The sequence below is a fragment of the Leopardus geoffroyi genome, chromosome A3 (genome assembly GCF_018350155.1).
Source record: "Leopardus geoffroyi isolate Oge1 chromosome A3, O.geoffroyi_Oge1_pat1.0, whole genome shotgun sequence".
In the NCBI taxonomy this organism is placed as follows: Eukaryota; Metazoa; Chordata; class Mammalia; order Carnivora; family Felidae; genus Leopardus; species Leopardus geoffroyi.
This window is the reverse complement of record NC_059336.1, coordinates 118424196-118446160: the sequence shown is the minus strand read 5'-3', so window position 1 is coordinate 118446160 and position 21965 is coordinate 118424196. Positions and strand designations below refer to the sequence as shown.

Sequence of the window (21965 nt, the reverse complement as noted above, 5' to 3'; positions counted from 1 at the left end):
TTCCCCCTTCATATTATTAATGTGGTATATCTCATTTATTAACTTTCTTATGTTGAACCACTCTAGCATTCTTGGAAGAAATCTTGCTTTCAGCACTTCCATCCAACACTGCTTAGCTGAACCATTTGGCAATACTGTGGATAATATTGTGTATGCTCTTCTAATACACTCTCAGAGACTGATGTCCTGATTCAAAAGGAAGAAATAAAAATCGTTTTATTTGAAATGGTAACAAATGTCATTTATGCCTTTAAAATGACCTGGAACACCCTTGCAAAACAAAACAAAACAAAACAAAACAAAACAAAACAACCCCAGGAGTTTACAAACTACTGATTGGGAAATTCTGACCTACAGGATAAAACAAAAATGCCACTGTTTGGCAAAATCTGGCTTCCATCTACATTTTCAGCTTTGCCTCTCACTACTTAGCAAAAGGGCACCTGACAATCATTACTTTATAATCTTCTTGGTGATGTTCCCACTTGTTTGGAATGCTCTTTCTTTATCCAAAAATCTTCTGCTGATTCTTCAAACTCCAGTACAAATGGCAACTTCTTGAGTAATTTTTCCCTTCTCTCGCAGGCAGTTAATTACTGTCCTCTTTATTCCCTAACACTTATATTTCTTTCTTTCTTTTTTTTTTAGCATTTCTTTTTTGTTTTATTTATTTATTTATTTTGAAAGGGAGAGAGAGAATGAGTGTGCACATGCACACACACACACACACACACACACACGGGGGAGGGGCAGAGAGAGGGAGAGAATCCCAAGCAGGGTCTGGCTCTGTGCTGTTAGTGTGGAGTCTGGAGCCTGCTTCATGGCTCAATCTTATGCATTATGAGATCATGACCTGAGCTGAAATCAAGAGTCAGATGCTTAACCGACTGAGCCATCCAGGCGCCCCTAACACTTATATTTCTGTTACAGCATTTACCACACAATATTGTAACTTGACTGTTTAGACATCTGTTTTCCCTATTAGTGTGAGTTCTCAGAATACAGGAATTATATTTATCTTTGTTGTCCCAGCACTGGACATAATACCTAGAGCTTAGTAAGTACTCATGAAATGATTCATGAATAAATGAATGGGGTCATAATTGTTGCTGTGGTTATGGATACCCACTGTATTAATATTTGTGTCTATAAGATGGACTGTGCTGTTGATAAATTCTCTAACCTAGAACGTTTTCTGATTTTATTTTTTCTTTTTGTGCCTCTCTAGACTTCAAAGCAGCATAAATTGAAAAAGATCAAGAAATTCACAGGTCAGTAAGATCCTATCCTTTATTCTTCAGCTCAAGGCTCATGACATCAACTATGGGTCTGCTTTAAGATTCTAGCCTTTAATAGTAGGTGGAGAGAAGGAGGTTGAAAGATTATGTAAATGAAAGAAATGTGCCTATTCTTTTTTTTTTTTTTTTTTTTTTAATTTTTTTCCAACGTTTATTTATTTTTGGGACAGAGAGAGACAGAGCACGAACGGGGGAGGGGCAGAGAGAGAGGGAGACACAGAATCGGAAACAGGCTCCAGGCTCTGAGCCATCAGCCCAGAGCCCGACGCGGGGCTCGAACTCACGGACCGCGAGATCGTGACCTGGCTGAAGTCGGACGCTTAACCGACTGTGCCACCCAGGCGCCCCATGTGCCTATTCTTTCTAACGGCTCTAAAGATGCTAGATGCTTTCTAGCAACTTCCAAAGAGATGTAAACAGCTTTATAATTCTATGCTTCCTTTCCTAATCTCCTTTTGTACACAACTCAAAGCACCAGGAAAGAAATTTGGTGAAATTAGAGAATACAGAAGGGGTAACTACCAAGAGTTTGGTGCAAGAAGTTTCAATACCTTTTCTCCCTGTCATGGACACTGGATAGACTCTCTTGGAGTAAAAGATATGTATTATGAATTTTATTTCCCCTACTCCAACTCCCTACTACCATGATTGTTCCTGCTCTTTCCAATGGCTTCCATCTACTACATGGTGAAGGCAACATAGTATAGTTTAAAATAGAAAAACTTGAGACCTAGGTTAAGTCTGAACTCTACCACTAATTAATTTTATGATCCTGGACATCATTTCACCATTGTTTCCTTATTTGTAAAACAAGGGGGATGAACAAGGTAGTATCAATAATTTTGATGCTGACAGACTCTTTACCCCTACTCCCAGCTTCCCAGTGGGAAGAAAATCTCAGAATGGGTTGCCCTGAAGCTAACCTGACATGGTGAGTAAAGCTGATCTTCACTGTCTATCCTTTCTCTCTTCAGCCTACCCTACTGATAAACTCTGTAAAATTAGGAGTAAGCTAGGACTATTTTACTCCACTCACTATGATAGCTGTTTCCTTTACAAGTTAAGTCACTCTTCTTAATAGTTTCTTTACTAGTACTTTAATATCACTTCAACTACACTGATACACTCTCTTATATCCAGTTTTTCAGGACTCCCTGTGGGATGGGCCCAGGAATATATACTCTGGTCAATGGAGAGAAGTCTTCAACAGATCTTCCAACACCTGGAATGTGCAAGGTCAGGGAAAGTAGTAGTTTCCAGGTGGGAACTGCAGCAGGTGGTAGAGCCCCCCACCCCCTTTTTTTAAGGAAACTCTTTGGGGCTTGAACTCAACCCTGAGATCAACAGTCACATGCTCTACGGACTGAGCCAGCCAGGTGCCCCAAAGGTGGTAAACTTTTAAGAGGGGGGAAAGAAGGAACTGAAGGAGGGAGAGTAGGAGAGAGGGAAGGAGGGAGGGAAAGAGAGAGGGAAACGGGAGATTGCTAGTTGGTTGGTTGGTTAGTTAGTTGGTTTGTTTGTTTGGCAGTGGGGATAAATTCTGGGTCCAAAGGACATTTAAGAACAACTGGTCTGTGGATCATTTCTGAATGGAATGGAGACAAATGCTTCCCTTTCCTCCTGATGGAGGAATTCTTTCCATAAGTAAATGATGTTGGGGAAAGCAGCCTCTTTTGCTGTTGTAGTTCTCCTTCAGGCCAAAATATTTTGCATTTGAAATAGCCCTTATTTTTCCCTTTTCTTACTTTTCCTACCTTTTTCTGCCCCAGAGCAAATGGAAACTTTTCTTTATTTCTCAGATCAAGTCTTTTGGAATTGTGTTTGCCTGAACCACAAGATAAGATTTCTTCCTCCACCTCCTCTGTGTTTGTGGCTCAGGAGCCTGTTCTACCCTGTTGTGGCTGTAAGAAGGCAAAACATTCTACTGACCACAGCATCTCCTCTGGATCATTAAGCAACAACTCCAGCCTGTCACACTTTCCTGTCTTTTCTGAAGAAACAACCTGGCAACTCCGGAGCCATAGTTTACCTATTCTACCCAAGAAACAGCCTTCTCTGTTCAGGAGCCAAGGCACATTGCTGCCTACTTTTAGGCTCTCAGAGTTTGGGAAATCAGAACTTTTTCAGAATTCGGCAGCACTTTCACCCTTAGGATCTCAAAGTTCTTTTATCAACTCTGTTCTTGAATCCCCAGCTCTCTGCCACCAAGAGAAAACAAAGAATGGAAGGAGGAGCAAGAGTCATTTGACATTGGATCATGGGCCAAATTCTGGCTCCAGGGAGAGACCACGATTCTCAGGGTGGGCTCCAATCCGTCTCTCTCCTTTGGCTAGGTGGGAGTTAGAGGGACATATGGCTTGGAAGGTTTGTACTTTGAAGGAACAAACAGTACCTCTGCCTGTGAGGGAATCATGGGCAATGCTGAATTATTTAATCGATGCCCAAGGAGGAGTCCCTGAACCAGAGAAACCTCAAATCCAGGTATCTATGCCCATTCATCAAAGCAGTAAACAAAGTATCAACAATAAATCCCCAAACTGTCCATCATTTCAGCTCCATGTGAATATTGGAGTGGAATCTGGATTAAAGAGAACAGAAACAAAAATTTCACAGTCACTTATCCCAGGTAAGCAGTCACAACCAGGGGATGGCCCCCAAATTCTTGAATCCAGGCCCTTAGTTACATCACTGGGCACTCCACCTCCCAAAAGTTTAGGAGTTGACATAAATCAAGAGGAAACCACTTTACTGCAGAAGGAGCCAAAACACGTCCTAGAGCTTAGTATAGAGCAGAGAGTCATAGGCCTTCCAGAAAAAAGGATACAGCAGCATAAGACCCAAGTGACTAATGTGGAATTGACCCCAAGGCTACCATACCAAGTTACAGATAACATAAAGGTAACTCCATTGGCATTACTTCAAGTCATGGATTCGATGGGGATGATCCCAGAATCACATTCAGAAGTGATAGAATCTGTGGGTTTGTTCCCACAGCCACCAGATGAAGTTGGGAAACCAATGGAAACCATGAACAAAGTGAGAGTAAGCCCCAAACCATCATATCAAGTCACTAAATCAGTGGAGGTAATACCAAGTCCTCAGCATCAAGCTATGGAATCAAAGATGACCTCAAGACCACAGAATCAAGTCACAGATAATGTGAAGGTAACTCCTATAGTATTGCTTCAAGTCATGGATTCTATGGGGATGATTAAAAAATCACATCCACATATCACAGAATCAGTGGGAATAACCCCAAGAACACAATATCAAGACATGAAGTCAGCAGAAATAAACACATCACTAGACCATCAAGTCATACCACCAGGAAAGATGAGTCCAAAGGCAAAACATGCAGTTGTAGAAACTGTGGAAGTGACTGAAGGGCCACAGCATGAAGTTACTGAATCACTGGACATAACCTCAAAGCCACAAAGTCAAGTCATAGAACCGTTGAAGTTTCTTCCAGAGCCAATATGTCGAAAAACAAGATCATTGGAAATGATCTCCAGTCCATCTCATCAAGTTATGGATTACATGAAAGTAACTCCAGTGTCACTATTACAAGCTATGGATTTCATGGGGATAATTCCACCAGCACAGCCACATGTTGTAGAATCTGGAGATTCGCAGTCTCAAATCGCAAATTTGACCCTAGGAGCAACTCAGCCAAATGGTTTGACTTCTAGCTCTCCTACTACTATTGGTCCACCTGAGGTTGTAGAACATGTGGGTTTACCCTCAGAGCCATCGCCTAAAGTCAAAGAATCAGAAGGGATAGTTCCAATGTCATCACATCAATCCATACATTCTCTAAAGGTAACTCCAATAACACCGGGGTCACCCATTGGAATGATCATAGCACCACAGTCACAAGTTGTAGAAACTCAGGATTTGACCTCAAGGCCAATATCTCAAGTCAAGGAACCTCTTGAGTTGACTCCTGGTTCATGGATTCAAGTGCTAGACCCTGTGGGGATGACTCCACAACCATATCATGAAGGCACAGAAACTATGGCATTAATCCCAGGGCCACCTCATCAAGGCATGGAATCTTCAAGGTTGACTCCATGGCTTCAAACCCTAGAATCTTCAGAGGTGAGCCCAAGGCAAAGCCATCAAATTACAGAAAATATGGGGTTGGCCTCTGACACATGGCTACAAATGAAGAAATCTGTAGAGTTAACACCATCACATCATCAAATAATGGAATCTTTAGGGACAGTCCCAAGGTCGCTGGGTCAAAGTACAGCATCTAAGGGAGTGAGCCAAAAGCCACTGCATCAAGTCACAGAATCTACAGCAAAGACTACTGCATCACTACTTCCAAGTGTAGAGTATTTGGGGGTGCAGCCAATGCCACAACTTAAGGTTGTGGATTCTGTGAAGTTATCCTCAGGATTGCAAAATGCAAAATCTGAGAAACTGACCTTGGGACCAAGAATGCAAAATATAAAATCTATAGATATAACCACAGGTTTAGTCCCACAAGTGGTAAAATATGGAGAGCTGATCCCAACTGTGAATTCTACAGAATTGGTCCCAGAACTTCAACAGCAGACTGTAAAATCTGATGAGTTGGTCCCCATTCCACAGACGAAAAGTAGGAATTCTGCGCAGGTAGCCCCAGGGTCTCAGCTTCAAGGTGTGCAATCTATTCATTTAACCCTAGGAACACAACAACAAAGTGGAAAATCCACTGAGTTAGCCCCAGCACCACAGTTGCAAAATGGGAAATTGAAAGATTTGACCTCCAGTTCACAGTTGCAAGGTCTGGAATATGTTCATTTGGCCCTACCGCCAGAGTTTCCAGATATAAAAGGTGTGGAGTTGACCCTAAGACAATTACAGAAAGATAGGAAATCTGTGGATTTGGCCCCCAAACCATGGTTACAAGATAAAAGATCTGAGGAGATAGTCCCAGTACTATTGCTTAAAGATGCGAAAATTCCTCAAATGGTAGAATGTAGAAGGTTGATTCCTGAAACACAGGTAGAAGATATGAAATATGAGGAACCAATCTCAGGGGCACACATTCAAGCAGTAAAATCTGTAGAGTTGAACCTCAAGCCAAATCATCAAGCCACAGAACCTGAAGGATCTACCCCATGGCATCAAACTTTAGAATCTTTAGGAATGATTGTACAGCCAAGATATCCAGGAACAGAAGCAGAGTTGACTTCTGACAATTGTCACTACAGGAAAGAATCTGTGGAGTTGAAACAGTCATCTTTAGGAAATACTCCAGGACCATTGAGTCAAACTTCAGGATCTATTCAGATGAACTCAGTGCCATTACAAGGTACCCGTGAGACAATGCTCCAGGGTGTAAAAGCCTTGGAGACTCCAGTGTCTCAACACTTAATACGAGAATCTCCAGAGTTGGTATCAGGATCAGAGATGCAAGGTATGAACCCACAAATATTGAACCCAGAGTCCCAAGGTATGAAGTTTGTTCATTTGAATCTAGGACCATATTCAGAATTTACGAACTATACGGAGTTGATCTCAGAACCACAATTTCAAAGTATGAAATATGTCCCATTGACCCCAGAACCACAGCCCAACAGCACAAAACCTGAGGAGTTGACTCTAGGTCCATTAATGCATGGTAATAAATTTGTGGATTTAACCGCACCACTGGAAGAATCTAGGAGGTTAATTCCTGACACACACTTACATGAAGAATCAAGGAAACTGACCATGGAACCACATTTACAAGCAATTAAATCTGTGGGTCCAACTTCCAGACCATGGCATCAAGACACAGTATCTACAGAGTTAGCTTCTGAGATCTGGCCACAAGAGGAGGAATCAGTGAAGTTAATCCCACAGCAAGTCATGGAAACTGCAGAGATGATGGCCAGGCCACATTTTAAAAAAATTTCAGAGATGACTCCAGGGCCAGGCTATCAAGACACAGAAGCCATGAGGCTGACTTCTGAGGCATTAACACAAAAACCAACAGGTCAAGTTATAGAATCTTCAGGAATGACTCTAAAACCACATCTTCAAGTTACTGAGCCTTCAGAGATACCTCTAAGGTCAGAAAAGACAGAAACTATGGGGTTAGCATCGTTTCAAGTTGAAAACACCCAAGAGACAATGCCATATTTTAAAAAAGGATCTCTGGAATTTACTTTAGGACCAGGGATGCAATATGAGAAATCAGAGCCACCACTACAAAATTTGAAATCTGTGAAGTTAACCCCTGAGTCATCCCCATTAGTGGTAGGATCTAAACAATTTATCACAGGACCAAAACCACATGTTATGGAGTTGACCCCAGGGCCACAGCTCCAGGGAGTAAAGTCTATGCAGTTGGATCCAGAGCCACAATTACAAGACATGAAATATGTTAATTTAATCCAACAGCCAGCTACTACTGGAGTGGTAGAATTTGAGGAGCTAGTACAAGAACCAGTACTACAAAGTGTAGTATCAGAGGAATTGACTAAGGGGGCCCAGCCTCAAGGTGTGAAATTGACCCTAGGGCCACATTTGCAAAGTGTCAGATTTTCAGAGTTATACCAAGGGCCACTTCTTCAAGGAGGAAAACCTATAGATTTAATTTCAGGGTCTCCACATCATGGTATGAAATGTGATGAACTGACCCCTGGTTCCCCGGTGCAAGAAATCAGATTATCTATCCCAGGGCCAAAGCATCAAAGTGTTATACCCATAAAATTGACTTCAAAACCACAAACTCCAGGTGTGAAATTTGTGGAACAAAACTCAGGACCATGCTTGCAAGATGTCAAATTTTCTGATTTGACCTCAGAACCAAAGCGTCAAGGTTTCAAACATTTGCAGTGTATACCAGGAACACAGCTTCAAGATATGAAGTCTACAGGATTTGTAACAGAATCATCTTTGCAGTCAAGACAAGGACCCTTGGGTGAAAATACAAAATCTCTTCTGTCTACTGAAGGACTACAGTTTCCTAGCATGAAATCCAATGAATTAACCTCAGAACTACAGTTGCAAGGTGTGAAATCTCAGGAACTAAACCTAGGGCCAAGGCAGCAAGATGTCAAATTTTCTGAACTGACTTCAGGGCCAAAGCTTCAAGGTGTCAAATTTGGGAAGCAAACCCCAGGATCTAAGTTTCATGGTGGGAATTCTGTGGAGAAGACTCCAGAGTTAGGGTTTCAAGATTCTAAATTAGCAAAGATGTCACCAGGGCTGCAGGGTATAAAACAAGTGGGGCTTAACCCAGGGCCATGGCTACAAGATGTCAAATTTTGTGATCTGATATCAGGAACTCAACCTCAAGGAGCGAAATCTTCAGAGTTAAACTTGGGACCACAACTACAGTGTGTGAATTTTTTTGAGTTGACCCCAAAGCCAAAGATACAAGGAGTAAGATCTATGAGGTTCACCCCACAACCTGGAAAGCAAGTGGTCACGCCTGAGATGTTAGTACCAGAGACACTATTTCAAGGTGTAAAACATTTAGTGATAGACCAAATGTCAAGCTTTGAAGGTAACATTTCTTATAAATTTGTCTCAGAGCCACAGAAACCATATGCAAAACCTATGGAGTTGACTCCCGGGTCACAGTTGCCAAGTGTGAAATACTCTGAGTTGACTAGAAGACCAGAGTTACAAGGTATAAAATCTCCTAAATTGATCCAAGGACCACAGTTGCAAGATATAAAACCTGTGGAGTGGACCCCAATCTCAAAGCTTCGAGGTTTAAAATCTAAGGCACTAATACCAGAACCACAGCTGGAAGATAGGAAATCTGAGGAGTTAACCCCAGGGCTGCATTTGGGAGGTATGAAATCTATGCAAACACCAAAGCCACAAATGGGAGATGTCAGGTCTATGGTGTTAACCCCCGGGCCACAGGTGGAAGGTGTGAAACCAATGGAGCTGATCCCAGGCTCAAAACTTCAAGGTTTAAAATCTGAGTTGTTAATCTCAGAGTCAGAACTGAAAGATATGAAATCTGTGGCCTTAATTCCAGGACAGTATCTAAAAGGTATGGAATCCATGTTGCCAACCTCCAGTCCACAACTGGAAGGTGAGAAATCTGTGGAGATAACCTCAGGGGCTGAAATAGAAGATGTCAAATCTGTGAAAGATACCGCAAATAACAAGCTTCAAGGTGAGAAATCTGAGTTGACTATGCATGCAAGAATTCAAGAATTCAAAACTGTGGAGTTGGTCCCAACAACACAGCTGCAAGATGTGAAAACTGTGGAATTGAAATTTGGGCCAAAGATGCAAGGTGAGAAATCCGTGTCTTTTGCACAAGGGCCATTGCTCCAAGGATCTGAACTGCAAGTTGTGAAACCTGAGGAATTGACTTTAGAGCCACAAATGCAAGATAAGGAACTTGTCGAGAGTACCCCATGTTTAAAGTATCAAAGTTTAAAATCTGTAGAGGAAACTCCAGATTCAGTGCTGCAATGTATAAAATCTGGGAAGTTGATCCCAAGGCCAAAGAAGCAGGAAGCAAAATCTGTGAATGTGACCAGAAGACCAAAGTTTCAAGGAGTAAAATCTGTGGATTTAGCCCCAAGGCAACAATTTCAAGGGATGGCACTTATGAATTTAACTTCTGGGCCAGAACGGGGTGGCGAGATATCTGTACTCTCACCAAAGCAGCAATGTATGAATTCAGAGCAATTGAAGAGAGGGTCTAAGTCAGAAGGTGAGATGTCTTTGGAATTAATTCCGGGGCTAAAATTTAAAGATGGAAAATTAGTAGACTTCAATTTTGAGTTACAGTTTGAAGGCATGAAACCATGTGAACTGACTCCAGAATCAAATATCCAAGGTTTAAAACCTAAAGAGTTTAAACCTGAACCACAGTTGCAAAGCATAGTATCTCCTGAGTTGATCCCAGGACCTCAGCTGCACCAAGTGAAACCCTCAGCATCAGCTTCAGAGCCACAACTCTGTGTAAAAACTGTTGAGTTAAAGCAAGAGCAACTGCTTGAAAGTATGAGATGTATTCAGTGGATACCGGGACCTAAGTTCCAAGCTGTGAAATCTGTAGATTTAAATCTTGGGTCACGATCTCAAGGTGCTAAATCCGGAGGGTTGAAATCTTCAGTACAGTTAAGAGATGTGAAGTCATCTGAATTGACTTTCGGGACAAAAACTCAAGGTGCAACGTATGCAGATTTCAACCTTGGGCCACAGTTGCAGAATGTGAAAACTCCTGAGTTGTTCCCAGGACCACAGCTGCAAAAAGGGAAGACTTTGGCATCAACCTCAGAGCCACAGCTTCAAGATATAAAAACTATGGAGTTTAAACAAGAGCCACAGCTAGAAAGTATGAGATGTATTCAGTGGATACCAGGACCTGAATTCCAAGCTGTGAAGTCTGTAGAGTTAAATCTTGGATTACAGTCTCAAGGTGTCAAGTCTGTAGAGTTGAAACCTTTAATACAGTTAAGAGATACAAAGTCATCTGCATTGACTCCAAGGCCAAAGCTCCAAGATACGCCATCTTTAGCATCACTCCAGGAACATCGGCCTCAAGGTTTCGATTTGAAACCTTTTCTGCAGGTTAGAAGTATGAAATCATGTGACCTGACATCAAGATCAAAGCTCTGTGGTATAAAATCTATGACACTGAAATCTAGGCTTTCCTTGCATGATAGGAAATCTACTAAATTGACTGCAGGACCAAAGCTTCAAGACGTGAAACCCTTACAGTCATCCCCAGGAGCACAACCTCAAGGTGTCAAGTCTCTAGTGCTTACACAAGAGCCACAGCTTCCTGAGGTGAAATCTGGGGTATTAAGCCAAGGGTCACAATTACAAAGTGATAAAACTATAGAGTTGAACTCTCCACTACACTTGAAAAGTAGGAAGTCATCTGAATTGACTCTTCAGACAAAACTTCAAGGTGTGAAATCTGAGAATTTCAACTCTGGGTTACAGTGGCAAGGTCTAAAATCTTCTAAGTTGTCACCTGGGATAAAGTCCCACAATATGACATTTACTGAATTAAATCCAAGTTCACAATTGGAAGGTACAACATTTTCTAAACTGACTGTAGGGACAGAAATTCAAGGTACCAAATCTACAGATTTCAACCATGGACCATTGTTACAAGGTGTGAATTCTTCTGAAGGGACCTCAAAGACAAAACTTCAAAATGTAAAACATAAAGAAAGCAGCCCCAGTCCCCAGGTGCAAGTTGTGAAATCTTCTGACCTGATCCTGGGATCAAAGCTTCAAAATGTGAAATTGGTGTTCAAACCTGAGCCACAATTTCAAGGAGTGAATTGTTCTAAGTTACTCTCAGAAACAAAGTTTCAAGATGTGGAATCTGCAAAGTTCAAACCTGGGTCACAGTTGAGTGGTGTGAAATCTTCTGAATTGATACTAGGGACAGAGCTTCAAAAAGTGGAATCAGTGGATTTCAAGTCAGGCCCACAGTTTCAAGATATGAAATCTTCTAGGTTGATCATGGGTGTAAAGCTTCCAGATGTAAAATCTACGAATTCCAGGTCTGGACCACAGTTGCAGGATGTGAAATCTCGAGTGATCACAAGGGAAAAGCTTCAAGGAGTGAAATCTGTAGAATTGAAACCTAGTTCAAAGTTACAAGGTGAGAAATCTTCTGATATGACCCTGGGGAGGAAGTTTTCAGGTGTGAAATCCAGCCCAAAGTTACAAGATATGCAATGTTCAGAGCTGATTATGGGTATAAAGCTTCGAGATATAAAATCTACAGGGTCCAATTCTAGATCACACTTTCAAGGTATGAAATCTTCTGAAATGATCCCAGAGTCAAAGCTTCAAGAAGTGAAATCCTTTGGGTTCAACCATGGTCCAAAGCTACAAGGTGGGAAATCTGATTTAACCCAGAAGAGGAAGCTTCAAGGAGTGAAATCTGTGGAGTTCAACCCTAGACCACAGAGACGAGGTGAGAAATCTGATTTGATGCTAGAGTGGAGGCTTCAAGATTTGAAATCTGTTGAGTTAAAACCTGTTCCACAGTTACAAGGTGTGACATCTTCTGAGTTAACACCAGAAACAAAGCTTCAAAGTGGAGGATCTGTGGAATTCATCACCAGGCCCACATGGCAAGATACGAAATCTCTTGAATTGAATCTAGGTACAAAGGTACAAGATGTGAAATCTTTGGGGTTCAAGTCAGCCCTACAGTTACAAAATAGGAAATTGTCTATGCTGACACCAGGGGCACACTTTCAAGGTATGAAATCTGTGGAATTCAACCCTGGGGCAAAGTTGCAAGGTGCAAAATCTCCTGAGTCCATAAAGCTGCAAATAGTGAAAACTACAGAAGTCAATCATGACCCAGAATTTCGGGTTGCAAACCCCTCTGAGTTAGCCTTGGAATCAATGATTCACAGTGTGGTATCTTCTGAGTTCAGTGCTGGGAAGCAGTGGCAAGAAGAGAAATCATATAAGTTGAACCCACGGCCAGAGCTTCAAAGTGTAAAATTTATGGTATACAATCCTGGACCACATTTGCAACATAGAAAATCTTCAGAATTATGCAAAGGGACACATATTCAAGATGTGAAATCTATGGAATTCAATCCTGAGCAACAGTTGCAAGATGTGAAATCTTCTGAGCTGTGCCAGGGAACAAGTGTTCAAGGTATGCAGTCTTTCCAGTTCAATCCTGGGCCACAGTTACAAGTGATAAAATCTGAGTTGTGCAAAGACATGAAGCTTCCGTATGAGCAATTTCCAGAATTCAATCATGAGCCTAAATTACAAGGTGGGAAATGCTCTGAGTTGAACCCAGGGCCACAGCTTCAGTGTATAAATGTTATGGCATTCAACACGGGGCCTCAATTGAAAGGTGTAAAATCTTTTGAGTTGAATCCTGGGCCAGAGCTTCAAGGTATAAAATCTAAGTTGTTCTGCCTTGGGCCACATTTGCAAGGCATGAATTCATCTGCATTTATTTCAAAACCAAACCTTCAGTGTGTAAATGCTGTTGGATGCAACCCTGAGTCACACTTGCAAGGTGTAAACTCTTCTGAATCAACTTCAGTTTCAAAACTTCAAAGTAGGAAGTCTTCTGAGTTGAATTCAGGGACAGAGTTTCCAAGGGAGACATCTGTAGTGGTCAACCCTGGAAAACATTTGCAAGATTTGAAATCTGAACTGATTCCAGGGCCAAAGTTTCTAGGTGTAGCACCTATGGGATGCAACCCTGGGCCACAGATGAACTGTATAAATCCTTCTGAGTTGAATCCAGAGCCAAAATTACAATGTGTAAATTCTATGGGGTGCAAACTGGGGCCACCTTTGCAAAGTGTACCATCTTTTGAGTTGACTTCAGGGACAAAATGTCAAGGTATGGGATCTGAGGTGAATCCAGGGACCAAGAGTCACAGTGAGACATCTGTGGTGTTCAACCCTGAACCACATTTGCAATGTTTGAAATCTGAATTGATTCCGGGGCCAAAGTTTCTAGGTGTAGCACCTATGGGATGCAAACCTGGGCCACAGACGAACTGTGTAAATTCTTCTGAGTTGAATCCAGAGGCAAAATTACAATGTGTAAACGCTGTGGAGTACAAATTTGAGCCACCTTTGCAAGGTATACAATCTTTTGGGTTGACTTCAGAGATAAAATGTCAAGGTATGGGATCTTTTGATTTGAATCTGGGGTCAGAATTTCAAGGTATAAAATCTGTTTTGTTCAACCCTGTGCAACATTCACAAAATATGAAATGTGAACTGACTCCAGGGACAAAGTTTCCAGGTGTAACATCACAGGAGTTCAACTGTGGCCCACAGCTGCAAGGTGTGAATTCTTCTGATTTGAATCCAGGGTCAGAATTTCAGTGCATGAATTCTGTAAAGTTTAATCCAGGGCCACAGATGCAAAGCACAAAACCCTCTGAATTGAATCCTGGGTTAGAATCTCAAGGTATAAAATCTATTCTGTTCAACCCTGGACAATATTTGCAAGGTATAAAATCTTCTGAGCTAATACCAGGGGCAAAGTTTCCAGAAATCCAGTTTTGGGAGAATCACTGTGGGTCACAGCAACAAGTTGTGCAGTCAGTGTTCACTGTAGGCTCTCCGTTAAATGGTATGAAATCTGTCTTATTTTTACCAGAGCCATTGCTTGAAGATGTAAAATCTATGAAGATGAGCAAAGAGCCATTGCTTTGTGGTGCAAATTCTGTGAAATGGATTTCAGGCTCTGAGCTGCAGGACTTGAAATGTGAGATGTTTGCACGAGAGCCATGTTTTAAAATAATGAAATCTGTGGATTTAAATTCAGGGCCACATCCTCAAGGTATGAATTCTGAGGAGTTGCCCTCACACCTCAGGCAGCATAATGTGAGATCCGTGGTGTTTTCACCGCATTTTCAAGATGTGAAATCTTTGAAGTCAAACCCATTGCCACAGCCTCAAAGTGCTAATTCTTTAGGGTTGTCATCATGTCTCAGGTCACCATGTGTTAATTCTGAGGTCTTTGCACCAGAGTCATGTTTTCAAGATGTCAAATCCATAGAGTTGACACCAGGGTCCCAACAGCAAGGTATGAATTGCCAAGAGTTGATTTCAGGATGGCAAGGTATGAAATCAGTGGTGTTGGCACCAGAGCCAGTTAAGAAGTTCATACCAGGACCGATGTTGGCTAGTGTTAAATTTTCAAGTTTGTCTCCAGAATCACAGCAACAAGGTGAGAAATATTTGGAGTTTACTCCAGAACCAAAGTTGCAAAGTATAAAACATGTGAAATTGTCTTCAGCATCTCTGCAACAAGACATAAAACCTGTAGAGTTACCACCAGGGTCACTGCTTCCAAGAACAAAATCTGAGGAGCTAACTCCAAAAAGAAGGTATCTAATCACAAACTCCTCTGAGATAATCCCTAGGCCAGAGCATCAGTTTGTAGAACATGTGGAGATGATCCCAATGCCAATGCATCAGGTCCCTAAATCTGTGAGTTTGATTTCAATACCAATTTATCACATCACAGAATCTTCAGCAATGGCACAAAGGTTGGCACACCAAGGCAAAGAAACCATAGAAAAATCTGTAGGGTTGACCCCAAAGCCAACAAGTAAAGCCATGGAATCTTCAGGAATGCCTCTAGGGCTAGATCTCCAAGTACCAGAATCTGTTGATGTGACTCCAGTGCTAAGAAATCGAGGCTCTAAATCCTTAGAATTAACCCTAAAGGAAAGCTACCAAATCCCAAAAACTCTGGAGTTGCTCTCTCAGTCACAGACTCAAGTTAAGGATTTGGAGGAATTACATACAAGGCTACTGCAGCAAGCTGTAGGATCTGAAGAGATGACCCCAGAGCCCAAGCATCACACTACAGAAACTATGGGCTTGACCTCCAAGGCAAGGCCAAAAAGGAAGGAATTCCTTGGAATGACCCCAAAGCCAATACATAAAACCACTGGATATGCAGAGAGATTTCCAAGGCCCTATCCTCAAGCACTAGAATTTGTGGAGGTGATCTCCGAGAAAAGGCTGCAAAGGGAAGACTCTGAAGCATTGATTACACAGTCATTACATCATGTCCCAGGGTCTTCAGAGATGACACCAGGACTAGGATATCAAGTTCCTGAATCTATGGGTTTAACTTCTAAGCAACGGCTTCAAAGGGAGGAATCTTTAGAGTTGCCCCCAAAGCCGACAGATCGAGTTGCAGGATGTGCAGAATCTGTAAAGCTCATACCCGAGACATGGCAGCAAGGGGATGGATCAGTGGGATTATCATTGTCACAGAATCAAAGGATGAAATATTCAGAGATAGGTCCAGGACTACAAGGTAGAATTACAGAATATCTGAGGATTAGTCCAAAGCCACCAGATCAGGTCACAGAATCTACAAAGACACAGCTTCACGTTGCTCAAGGGGTAACCCCGGTAGTTCCCCAAAAAGTCATTGACTATGTGAAAGTGACTTCTGGGCCACCACCTCAAGTTGTGAAATCTGTAGCATTAACACCAGGGCCAATCTCTCAAATGGTAGACTGTCTTGAGTTGACTCCAAAACTGCAAGATGTGAGATCTTCTGAGTTTACCTCAGGGCTATGGTTGCAAAATGTGAAATCTAAGAAATTAGCCACAGAGCCAACACACCAAATTTTGGAAACAATGAAGTTGACAGGGTTTCAAATCGTAAAGACTGTGTTAATCCCAGGGCCATCACTTCAAATTGTAAAATCTGAGGAATTAGCACCAGGACCAATTCCTCAGGTTGTAGAACCAATAGGAGTAGCCTTAGGGTCAGCGATTGAAGCACTGGATTGTTTGGATTTATTCCCAAGGCCACAGCTTCAAGAAATGGTAGAACCTGTAGAATTAACTCCAAGGCCAAATACTAAAGTGAAATCTGCAGAATTACTCTCACAGCCAACATCTCCATTTGAGAAACCTACAATGTTCACTCGTGAACAAGGGCTTCAGGCCATGAAATCAGTAGGGACAAAAATAGGGTCTTCTCAAATCAGGGAATCTGAGGATTTGAATCTAGGACAGGTATATCAGATTAGGGAATCTGAGGATTTTACATCAAGAGAGGAGTTACAAATAGATAATTATATCTCTAGATTTCTGTACAACTCTTCAAACTCGCTTATCTCAAACTCTGCCGAAACATCTGAATTAGGAAGCCTTTGGGATTTTGAGCTGCCGGAAGTATCAAGGACTTCGGATGTAAAAAACCTTGGGACAGATATTTTGGAGCCTGAAGAGTCCTTTATAGACTCTACTATGATACGGTCTTCAACCCTTACCTTGTCCCTTCATAATCAACCGTCTGATAAAATAACTAACATTGTAGAAACCCCACATTTTGAGATCCCAGGAGTGGGTGTCATATCTAAGGAGAGGACTAATAAGAAGCAGGTGGAAGAGCTAGAGAACTTACTCCACGACCTATCCCAACATCCACCACAAAGCTGGAGATCACCATCTAGGACGTTTCAGTCAGGATCGGGAACTCAAAGAGGCCTTACCTGGTCTGTCCTGGGGAGACAACAGAATGTCTGGGAGAATCACTCCTGGAGACAGCGACTACCTAGAAAATATCTCTCCAATATGCTAACGCTGGGGAATGTCTTGGGAGCCACTATGAAAAGGAAGCTCTATTCTCGAACATCTTTAACAGAGAGAGCCACTGCAGATGTCTGTCAGTCTATTCAGAATTTATTTGGGGTTCCAGCTGAACTGATGAAATTTTCCCAGAGTTTGCTAGAGAAGGGTCGAGGTACTATCTCTCAGCCTTCAGTGGTCAAAAACTACATTCAAAGACATACTTCATGTCATGATCATGAGCAAAGAATGGCCTTAAAGATGTGGACACGTGGTTCCATGTCCTCTATAATACAGCAATACTCTGGGACTAGAATGAGAATAAAGAAAGGGAATTCAAAGCTCAATGATATATCCAAGGAAGTCATTCAGCCCATTCCTGCTTCATGTACAGGGGGCCAGCCTCCTGCCCCAGTAAAGTTAGAGTCCTCCTTCGATATAGTTTTCACTAGGAAAGATTCTGTTCCAGTGGAAGACAGTGAGAACTCACAGAGTAATTCACAGACAAGGATTTTTGAATCCCAACACTCTCTCAAGCCAAGTTTTCTTCCCCAGGCCAAAACTGACTTCTCAGAACAGTTCCAGCTGTTACAAGATCTGCAGCTAAAAATAGCAGCAAAACTGTTAAGGAGTCAAATACCCCCAAATGTTCCTCCACCTCTAACTTCAGGTCTGGTTTTAAAATACCCTATCTGCCTACAGTGTGGCCGATGTGCAGGATTTAGTTGCTGTCATAAATTACAGGGCACTCTTGGGCCTTACCTTCTTATTTATCCACAGCTCCACCTTGTAAGCACTCCTAAAGGCCATGGAGAGATTAGGTTGCATCTTGGCTTTAGGCTGCGAACTGGGAAAAGACCCCAAGTTTCAAAGTATCACAGAAGAGACAGACCCATCACACCAAGGAGTCCTATGTCACCATCACTAAGGAAAGCTAATGTCTACACTCGAGCTTCCAAGAGTCCTCCTTCTACGATAGATTTCCAGTCTGGATCTTCCCAGGCTCCTGCTTCTCCTGTACAAGTGCACATCAGGCGAAGGCGGTATAGGAGCCCTGACCTAGTAGGAAAGACAGAAATTAGAGACCCTGGGCAAGATGAATTTACTCAAGTTCACTCTTTACCGGATAGTGACTCTGAAGATGTTCAGGATGAAAAATGGGCTAACAGGAGAACCCAAAAGACCCATGATTCAAAATATCCAATGAAAGGAACCAAGGGAGGCAGAACACAAAACGCAGAGTTCTACACAAATGGTAGAGCCATGACACAGAGTCCTTCTAGGGAATTACCAGCCCAGTTTAGAAGGAAGAGGAATGGAGCATCTCAGACAATGACTGCCTCGTTAAAAAGACAACCTAAGAAATCCTCCCAACCCAAATGTATTCAACTGCTTTTTCAAGGCCTAAAGCAAGCATTCCAGATGGCACACAGAATTATGGCTTTTGTTGGGCAGAAGCCTGAGGACAGATCAAGGCCAGACCATTTGTGGTCAAGCAAAAACCAGCATCCAAAACAAAAAGCCAGAGACTATTACTTATCAAGAGATATCAAAAGTGACGGGATGCCAGTTGTCAAGCTAAAGCCAACAGACCTAACCACTAAGCAGGAGAGCACATTAAGGGAAGAAACAGAGCAACTCAGATCAGTTCAACAACCAAAATGGGATAGCTCTTTCAAATCCAGACATACCCAACTGCCCAAGCGCATAGTTTCCCAAAGAAGTACCACTTTCAAAACCACTTCAAGCAGACAGTCTATGGGTGTTGTTCAAAATGACAGTAGCAGCAGAGCTAAGAAAAACTTTGGCAGAAGTGAAATCTCCATCCAGGAGTCCAAGAACTCCAAATCGGGAACCAGAGTTCAGGACCGAGGGAGAATTCTACAAGATTCACTTAAGAGAAACTCACACAGTCACCTTAAAGAGAAACTGACACCCAAGAAAGGAAACCACAAAAGCTTCTTAAGGCAGAGAACCCCATGTAATTCCTCTGAAAGGAGCCATGGTAGTCCCTCTCAGAGGAGCCATTACAGTCTCTCTCAAAGGGGCCACCAAAGTCCCTCTGAGAGGAGATGTCGTAGCCCTTCTGAGAGGAGCCATCGAAGTCCTTCTCAGAGAAGTCATCACAGTATCTCCGGAAGGAGCCATCAAAGTGCCTCTGAGAGAAGCCACCGAAGTCCTTCTCAGAGGAGCCATCGCGGTCTCTCCGGAAGGAGCCGTCAAAGTCCCTCTGAGAGGAGCCACCGAAGTCCTTCTCAGAGGAGCCATCGCAGTATCTCCGGAAGGAGCCGTCAAAGTCCCTCTGAGAGGAGCCACCGAAGTCCTTCTCAGAGGAGCCATCGCGGTCTCTCCGGAAGGAGCCGTCAAAGTCCCTCTGAGAGGAGCCACCGAAGTCCTTCTCAGAGGAGCCATCGCGGTCTCTCCGGAAGGAGCCGTCAAAGTCCCTCTGAGAGGAGCCACCGAAGTCCTTCTCAGAGGAGCCATCGCGGTCTCTCCGGAAGGAGCCGTCAAAGTCCCTCTGAGAGGAGCCACCGAAGTCCTTCTCAGAGGAGCCATCGCGGTCTCTCCGGAAGGAGCCGTCAAAGTCCCTCTGAGAGGAGCCACCGAAGTCCTTCTCAGAGGAGCCATCGCGGTCTCTCCGGAAGGAGCCGTCAAAGTCCCTCTGAGAGGAGCCACCGAAGTCCTTCTCAGAGGAGCCATCGCGGTCTCTCCGGAAGGAGCCGTCAAAGTCCCTCTGAGAGGAGCCACCGAAGTCCTTCTCAGAGGAGCCATCGCGGTCTCTCCGGAAGGAGCCGTCAAAGTCCCTCTGAGAGGAGCCACCGAAGTCCTTCTCAGAGGAGCCATCGCGGTCTCTCCGGAAGGAGCCGTCAAAGTCCCTCTGAGAGGAGCCACCGAAGTCCTTCTCAGAGGAGCCATCGCGGTCTCTCCGGAAGGAGCCGTCAAAGTCCCTCTGAGAGGAGCCACCGAAGTCCTTCTCAGAGGAGCCATCGCGGTCTCTCCGGAAGGAGCCGTCAAAGTCCCTCTGAGAGGAGCCACCGAAGTCCTTCTCAGAGGAGCCATCGCGGTCTCTCCGGAAGGAGCCGTCAAAGTCCCTCTGAGAGGAGCCACCGAAGTCCTTCTCAGAGGAGCCATCGCGGTCTCTCCGGAAGGAGCCGTCAAAGTCCCTCTGAGAGGAGCCACCGAAGTCCTTCTCAGAGGAGCCATCGCGGTCTCTCCGGAAGGAGCCGTCAAAGTCCCTCTGAGAGGAGCCACCGAAGTCCTTCTCAGAGGAGCCATCGCGGTCTCTCCGGAAGGAGCCGTCAAAGTCCCTCTGAGAGGAGCCACCGAAGTCCTTCTCAGAGGAGCCATCGCGGTCTCTCCGGAAGGAGCCGTCAAAGTCCCTCTGAGAGGAGCCACCGAAGTCCTTCTCAGAGGAGCCATCGCGGTCTCTCCGGAAGGAGCCGTCAAAGTCCCTCTGAGAGGAGCCACCGAAGTCCTTCTCAGAGGAGCCATCGCGGTCTCTCCGGAAGGAGCCGTCAAAGTCCCTCTGAGAGGAGCCACCGAAGTCCTTCTCAGAGGAGCCATCACAGTATCTCCAGAAGGAGCCACCAAAGTCCTTCTCAGAGGAGTCATTGCAATATCTCCAGAAGGAGCCATCAGAGTCCCTCTGAGAGGATCCATCGAAGTCCTTCTCGGAGGAGCCATCTCGGTCTCTCTGGAAGGAGCCATTGGAGTCCCTCTGAGAGGAGCCATCGAAGTCCTTCTCAGAGGAGCCATCGCGGTCTCTCTGGAAGGAGACATCAAAGTCCCTCTGAGAGGAGATGTCGCAGTCCCTCTGAGAAGAGACATCACAGTCCTTCTCAGAAGAGCCATCGCAGTCTCTCTGAAAGGAGCAATCAAAGTCCTTCTCAGAGGAGCCATCATAGTGTCTCCAAAAGGAGCTGCCAGAGTCCCTCTGAGAGGAGATGTCGCAGTCCTTCTGAGAGGAGATGTCGCAGTCCCTTTCAGAAAATTCATCACAGTCCCTTAGGGAGGAGAGGACACAGCCCTTTTGGGAGAAGACAGCACAGACCCCCTGTGAGGGGTGGTCGCGGTTCCTCAGAGAGAACTCACTGCAGTTCCTCTGAGAGGAGCAGACACAGTCACTCTGGACAGAGCAAACACAGTCATTTTAAGAGGGGTCAACACAGTTGGTCTGAGAAAACCCATCACAGTCCCCCTAAGGAGAGACTCCAGCGCAGCTACCCTGGGGAGAGGCTCAAACATAGTGTGTCTAAAGATTTCAAGGGCTACTCAAACACACAAAATACCCCAAAGCTGGGCAAGTTTAGAGTCCTGAAGCTAACAGATGAGAAGAGATCCGCCCCCCTTATTCACTGACTGGCTCAAGTCTTCACCAAGCTGCCCTTTCCTGGCTTCTTTCCTGCTAAGCCACTGCCTCCAATACCTGCGCCCTCAGCAAAGAGCGTCTATGCCACTCTTCCTGGGGGAGGGAGGGCGGGAATGGGTCTGTAATTTCTCTAAGATAAATAAAGGGGCAATAATTGATCTCCATCCAGAAACACCACTCGTCGTGCTGGGTGGGGAATGGAGGGTGGAGGGATATTTGGTGTCGCGCAAAAGGATGGAACGACAGGAAGGGGTTCTGAGGCCGTGTTGAGGTCCAAA

At 43.9% G+C, this 21965-nt stretch overlaps 1 protein-coding gene across 1 annotated transcript; it reads left to right on the top strand.

The window, feature by feature from the left end:
• Positions 1-1660: 1660 nt before the first annotated feature.
• On the top strand, positions 1661-21960 carry CA3H2orf16 (chromosome A3 C2orf16 homolog). Its single transcript, XM_045447334.1, has 3 exons — positions 1661-2229; positions 2439-2534; positions 3098-21960. Exons 1-3 carry the CDS (start codon positions 2117-2119, stop codon positions 21675-21677), a joined length of 18789 nt encoding a protein of 6262 aa, XP_045303290.1. The 5' UTR covers positions 1661-2116; the 3' UTR covers positions 21678-21960.
• The last annotated feature ends 5 nt before the right edge of the window (positions 21961-21965 follow it).

What these genes read in the sequence shown, in the direction of transcription:
- CA3H2orf16 (XM_045447334.1), top strand. Translation starts at nt 2,117, where the DNA reads ATGAACAAGGTAGTATCAATAATTTTGATGCTGACAGACTCTTTACCC. An exon ending in CCTGAAGCTAACCTGACATG is followed by an intron (nt 2,230 to 2,438) that starts GTGAGTAAAGCT and finishes TCTTATATCCAG; the next exon opens with TTTTTCAGGACTCCCTGTGG. An exon ending in CAACACCTGGAATGTGCAAG is followed by an intron (nt 2,535 to 3,097) that starts GTCAGGGAAAGT and finishes TTTATTTCTCAG; the next exon opens with ATCAAGTCTTTTGGAATTGT.